General features: G+C 47.7%; 1 protein-coding gene across 1 annotated transcript; it reads left to right on the top strand.

The window, feature by feature from the left end:
• The first annotated feature begins 3,977 nt into the window (after positions 1 to 3,977).
• Positions 3,978 to 5,983, top strand: LOC104529623 (eukaryotic translation initiation factor 4E-binding protein 1). The gene is made up of 2 exons (XM_010173977.1): positions 3,978 to 4,215; positions 5,587 to 5,983. The coding sequence occupies exons 1-2, from the start codon at positions 3,978 to 3,980 to the stop codon at positions 5,616 to 5,618; spliced, it is 270 nt and encodes an 89-aa protein (XP_010172279.1). The 3' UTR covers positions 5,619 to 5,983.
• Positions 5,984 to 6,275: the final 292 nt, after the last annotated feature.

Here is a 6,275-nt window from a genome sequence, read left to right on the forward strand (position 1 = left end):
AATGATAGTGAGCAGCAGGACTGATGAAGCTGTACTTGATGTTCAGCCAAAGAATAAACCAAAGGGAGGTGGCGGATGTTTCATTCATCCCTCAGACCCTCTGGTCTCCTCACAACCTGATTTTTCAGGGGTTAAAATTCAGAGAGAAGGGAGAAGTCATCCTTGCTGACTCATTTGTTTTGTTATTTTTTTCTTTGTGCTTGTGCAGAAAAGCTGAGTTGAGGAACTGAAGGTCTTGTGTTATTTTTGCCACGTGTTCTCTCTCCTCTGAAAGCACCAAAGAGCTGAGGTACTTGAACAGCCCTTGCAGGAATGATGCTGTGGAAGATGGGAGAGTGACTTTCTCGGCTGCATTCGTGTGCTCTGAGTAACACAATAGAAATTAACAATTAATAGTGCTGTACAGCCTAATGAGCCTTCCAGGGTTATCATCTGCTTGTCCCTGTTGGAGAGTTAATGAGTGTCCGGAGTGTGGAGCAGCAGCACACGCGGTGTTTGCTGTCAGGGTGTGGACACCTGGCAAAGCCCACGCTGCTCCCGTGACTGCCTGGTGCTTTAGTCTGTCCCCAGCCTGTCCCAGGACAACGTGTGCTGCTGAAGCTCAACTGTGGGTGCTGCTTGTTCACCTCTTGAATTTTGGGTGCTAAAAGGAGGAATTACTTTTAAAACTCCTGAAGGAATTTGGGGGAGTGTTAGCTTTGGGTCGTTGGTCTGTGTTCGGGGTTTGTAAAGAATTCCTTGTCCTGCAGAGTCTGGATGAGCTCTCCTGAAGATAATTATTAGCACATTTCACAGCAAACTCCCCAAATTAATGCACTAAAGTGTCACTTTGAAGAGTGCTGGGGCCAGGCCAGCTGGGACTTGAAGAGCCTCTCTGTCTCTCTTCTGCCACCCTGTTCATCCAGGCAGAGAACTCTTGCATTTCTCCTTTGTGTGCCAGCCCTGACTGCTGTGAAGAGAAATAATCTTGTGTTTCAGAAGTACTAGTTTTGGGTCCTTCTGTTGAAAATATTCACCATAAGTAGCCCACTGAAGAAAGTGTGAGATTTCCTGCAAAACTAGTAGGTTAAATGTGAAAAATCAGAAGAAAGAAACAAATTGAGTTTGTTGTGCAAAACCTCTGACTGATTTTGGAGAAGAATTGAGGACTGTCGTCTCTGGAGTCATCCCTTTGGCTGTGGGCAGTGCTGGAGATGTGAGTGATGGAAAAAGGGCTCAGTGCCAGAGGTAGAAACCCACAGCAGCAGTGCAGGGTGTCAGGAGGCTTTTGGAAAGGTGGTGGGAGCTCCACAGCTGCCGTGTGTGTCTTACAGCCACGTTCATGGACTTGGGAAGAGCCGGGGGACACTTGATCTACAAGCGCCCCATGACTGAAAAACAACTTTTCTGCTAATACCTTTACTCTGGTCTGGCTTTGCTGCTTGTGGTCAAATATATTTCCTCCCTGGAAGTGTTTGTGGCCAGGCTGGATGAGGCTTTGAGCAACCTGGTCTAGTGGAAGGTGTCCCTGCTGCTGGCAGGGGGGGTGGGACTGGATGAGCTTTAAGGGCCCTTCCAACCCAAACCATTCCATTATTTTCCTCCTGATATTTTTGCCTGTGCACAACACTGAGATGAAGTTCTTGGGCAGGTTGCTTTTGTGTCTCCAGAAGTGTTGCAGTGCCATCTGAAAATGCAGTTTGTGTGGAAGGGACCCGTCTGAGGAGGGCAGACAGCCCTGCCTCAGGGTGCTCTCAATCCTCCCGGTACCAGGGAGGGCACAGCCCACCGTGGGCCTGACGTGAGCGAGCAGGGGGCTTCACCACGGTCTCTGGGACTTGGTTTGGTGGCAGCAATCAGAGAAAAGGATTTGATTTTTCCTTTTTCAGCTGCTCTCACAGATCTCTAGGCTCTGTGATCCCCTCTGGGAGGGATGGCAGGACACAGAGATTCCCTGTCCTCTGCCAGCACAGGCAGTCGCTGTTTTTCTTACAGCAGTGATAAAAGAAAACAGGAGTGTGTGAGAGGTGGTGTGTAACCTTTCAGCACAGTCTGTGCTCACTGTTCCCTTCATGCTTGTCCTGGCTCCTCTCCCACTCGCCAAGGGCACACACACACACCTTGTCTTTAAGTAAAACCCAGGAGCTGTAGGACCTGGGGGTCCCACCACGTCGATCTGTCACCAGCAGAGATGCGCCGGCTCAGCCCTGGAGCTGTTGGTTCCCTCAGTGGGGATGGGATGGTTCTTGGAGCAGCTCAGCTCATGGTGCTGATGCTCTGACCACAGCAGCAGGGGTGTGTGGCAGGAAAGGAATGAGATGTTGTACTGGACACTTTCAATTTAATATTTTCACATTAAAATATCCAAAGTGGAGCCAAATTCTCACCTGGACTTTGCAAGCCGCACAGCGAGGTGCTCGGGTGTGGGAGCTGTGGTACAACCAGGGCTTCCCGGGACAGAGCAGTCCCCACGGGGTGTTTTCTTTCATACAAAATACTAAACAGGAGCAGAACTGCTGTGACTGGGCTTTGGGGCTGGAAGGAGCCCATTTATGGCCCTGGGCTCTGCCTGTTGACAGCCCAGGCTGGGTGTCGGGCTCCAGCTGCCCGCGGGGCGTCTGCTTTGGTAAGCTCTGGGCATGTGACTGTGAGAGGAACGTGAACCAGGCGTGGAAGTTCTTGTCAGCCTGAACTGTGCTCCTAATCCTTGGTACACGAGCTGCAGTTCTAGGAAGTCCTGTCCTCGCCTTTGTGAACCTCCCAGGAATTTAACACTTAACTCCCAGGCTGGTCCCTGCCTCCTCTCATCCCTGGAGCGCAGTTCTGAGCCAGGATGGGTCTCCCCTTGGATCTGGTGAAACAACTGAAATTCTCAATCCTCTCCTGCAAAGGTTTCTGGTGTTTTGGGAACCCCATGAGCAGAACTTTCCAGCTACATTGTTTTATAGCCACGCTTCAAAATAAACCGAGCTTCATGTTCCCAGAGAGATGTTAATGGGAGCTCGTTTCCCTGCCTGGTTGTGCTCTAAGGAAAAGTGTTTCAAGGAGTACACAGGAGAAGTTGGCTTTCCCTCCTGCTGGAACAGGAGCAGAGCAGCCAGGGCCTGATCCAGAGAGGAAATTAAGCTTCCTCTTTGGGAAATAAAATTATTTTGAGTGTTTTCTGGGTTGAGGCTGTGGTCTGTTGGGAGGGATCCTTTTTCTGTGTGGGGTTGGGTTTGTTTGGGGGTTTTTTTGAACTTTTTCCAATGCAATTCCTTTATAAGGAGTGGGCTGATCAGTCCAGTAGTATTCCTAGAAATCCATGCCTGGAGCCAAGCTCTGCTCCCGCAGAGGCTGCTGGCTGGGGTGTGCTGGGGCTGGTTGGTTCCATGTGGGGCAGAGAGGGTGGGCTGTGCTCTGGATGGTGACAGCTCTGTGTAGTCCCTGGGACAGGGCTGGACAGCCAGCACCTGCTGTGCCAAAACAAATACCTGGGGAGGAGTTTCTGCTGGGCAATGTTCAGGGTGACACACGGAGGCACTGCCGTGTCCTGTCACCTGATGTGTGTGCTTGTGCCCGGCTACAGTCCTCAGCCCTGGACAGCTGAGAAAAACCTGTTATGTTTGTGTGTGGAAAATAAATTCCATTGACTCTGTTTCCTTTGGGTGTTGTTGTGACCCTGAGTTTAGGTAGAAGGGGCTGGATTGTGCAGCATCCACCTGGGTTTTGGAGTCTTGTGTTCCCTCTGTGCAGCACACTGGTGGCACTAGCTGTTCACAGAATCACAGACTGGTGGGGTTGGAAGGGACTTGGGGAGATCATCTAGTCCAACCCTCCTGCTAAAGCAGGTTCCTATTACTCAAGTACCTGATGCTTTGTACCTTTTTTTGGCAAATTCAGTGTTATGGTGTCTGGCTTCCTTGTGAGGTCGCACAAAATGAACAGTGGAAGTGCTAAATAATAGATATCACTTCAAATATGACTCCTGCTGTTGCTCTACACATCTGGCTGTGCAGATGGCCCAGCTGTCCTCGTCCATTTTGATAATACTAAGAACTGACAGCGTTCTTGTCTCCCCCACAGGTACCAGGATTATTTACGACCGTAAGTTCTTGATGGAGTGCCGCAATTCTCCGGTTGCCAAAACGCCACCTTCTGACCTTCCGGACATTCCAGGTGTTACAAGCCCAAATGTGGAGGAGTTGAAGATTGAGAACAATCATGTCCAAAACTGTGATGAGAAAGTGAGCGCAGGTGAGTGCACACACACACACAGAAATAAAGTGTCCTCCTTGTTCCTGCAAATACAGAAGTTCCTGTGTGTATTGGAGGCCAATACTCTGGTGACTGCCTGCAAAATCAAGGTCTGCTTGATGGCAGGAGCTAATTAGGTTCTCATGGTTATTAGGCTCTGCTGTGGTCCCCACTAATGTGACTTTTTTTTTTTTCCAATTAGTTAAATGTCATTTGTTATAATCACTTAATTCTCATTAATTTAGCACTTGGGAAACTGCTACACTGTGTTCATAGTCCTGTGGTGAGAGAACAGGGGCAGCTGTTGCTGCTTCTCTCTGTCCTGGGCCATTTTGCAGCTGCTTTGCATTTTTGAAAAAGATCAGATGACAATTCAGAGTAGGATTTGCTTTTTAATATCAGCCTGAGTTATAAATTCCTTCTGGTTTGGGTTTTTGGGGGGTTTTTTTTGTTTTGTTTTTTTACACCCAGGCTGGGGTGACCTGATTGGTAACTATCAATTATCCAGTGTCCGTTGCTGTCATTAGTGGTTTCAGCAGAATCTCATAGCCAGAGGCTAGGCCATGGGAGAACAGAGGTCACTGGCCACTGTGGGCACATCAGCACTTAACTAAAGACACTGCAGGAGCAACATGAGCAAGTGTTTCTCTTCAACAGTTGGCTTTATTTTTTTTTAAAGCTATGTGAGATTATTTCTTGAAGCAACCTGAAACTACCAAGTGTGATTATTTATCTTCTCTCTAAAAATAAAGATGTGAATACTCATTAGTTGGCTTCCACGCTCACTCTAAGCAAAATCTTTCCAGAATTAATATTGCTCAATGTTTTTTATGACACGCTGTTGTGACCTTTAGTGGCTCACTGGATTCTCTGGCATGCTGCAGTGCAGGCTGGATGCCAGCTTGGCTGTGACTCTTCCAAAGAAGCTCTGTCCTCAGGAACAGATCGTCGCTGCTGGTGCTGGCATCCTGTCAGATGGTGTGAGCTGTGGTAGCAGCTGTGCAGATAGGTTGTGAAATGGGCATTTGTGTCTTCAGGAACAGAAGTTTATACCAGTGATTGTCATCAACATTATTCTTTATATTTCTTTCTACAAGGAAATCCAGGGGTAGAAATAAATTATTTAAAGGGGATCTTCACTTCTGCTCTCCTCTGTCTGCGAGTGAGATCCCTTCTATGGATGTAGGTTACATTTTGCTGGTACAAAATGGTTTTTGTATCAAATTTGATGCCTGAATGCAGCTTTTAAGTCCAAACTGCCACACTTCTGAAGCACAACTGACAGTTGTTTCTTCAATAAAATATTTGGTATTTAATGTGAAACGTTGAGGACTCATTTGTGGGTTTTTCTTTTCCTGTCCCTCTCAACAGGCGAGGAAGAGCAGTTTGACATGGACATCTAAAGCACATGCCCTGAGAGTGCTTATCCAGTGAAGAACCAGGACCTCGCCTTGAGGATTCTCACCAGCCAGGCTTAAAAGTAGCCCATGCCTTGAGTGCCTTCCTGCTTCCTGGGAAAGGCAGATTCTTCCCTTCCGAGAACAGAGCGTGTCCTGTTACAGGGACCGAGCCTCAGCCTCTCTGTGTGGCTGTGAACACACCAGGGCAGCCCCTGCTGATGATGATGGGCCTTGGAGTGCCAGAGGAGACACTCACAATGATTGGTTTTGTTTCCAGTTTTATGCTTTTGTTAATCATTTTAATACTGTAAAAGTTACAGAAATGCAATATGAGGGAGAAATAAAAAATCATTTCGAGTCTCCTGGTACGGAGATTAATGCAATAAACGTGGCTTCTGTCCTTTAGTCATTCCAGCAAGAAACTACCAGCCTGTTGCAGAAAAATTGGTTGGGAGATCATCTAGTCCAATATATTTAATACACATTTAATACACACAAAAAAAAATCTTGTGTCTAGCCTTGAGATAAAGATGATAATTTTGGGTTCCCCCTGAAACACAAATGCTGAGATGCCTTCAGCCCTCTGACAGAACATCTGTGTGTCCCACATGTGACACCTGGTCACTGCAGGAAGTTTCCATCTGCTTTGAGCCTGCTTCC

Source organism: Antrostomus carolinensis, unplaced genomic scaffold, assembly GCF_000700745.2.
Source record: "Antrostomus carolinensis isolate BGI_N321 unplaced genomic scaffold, ASM70074v2 scaffold13198, whole genome shotgun sequence".
Classification (NCBI taxonomy): domain Eukaryota; kingdom Metazoa; phylum Chordata; class Aves; order Caprimulgiformes; family Caprimulgidae; genus Antrostomus; species Antrostomus carolinensis.

Bases quoted from the DNA above. Each gene is read 5' to 3' on its own strand.
- LOC104529623 (XM_010173977.1), top strand. From the start codon at position 3,978: ATGGCCCAGCTGTCCTCGTCCATTTTGATAATACTAAGAACTGACAGC. The intron at 4,216-5,586 runs GTGAGTGCACAC...CCCTCTCAACAG, and splicing joins TGATGAGAAAGTGAGCGCAG to GCGAGGAAGAGCAGTTTGAC.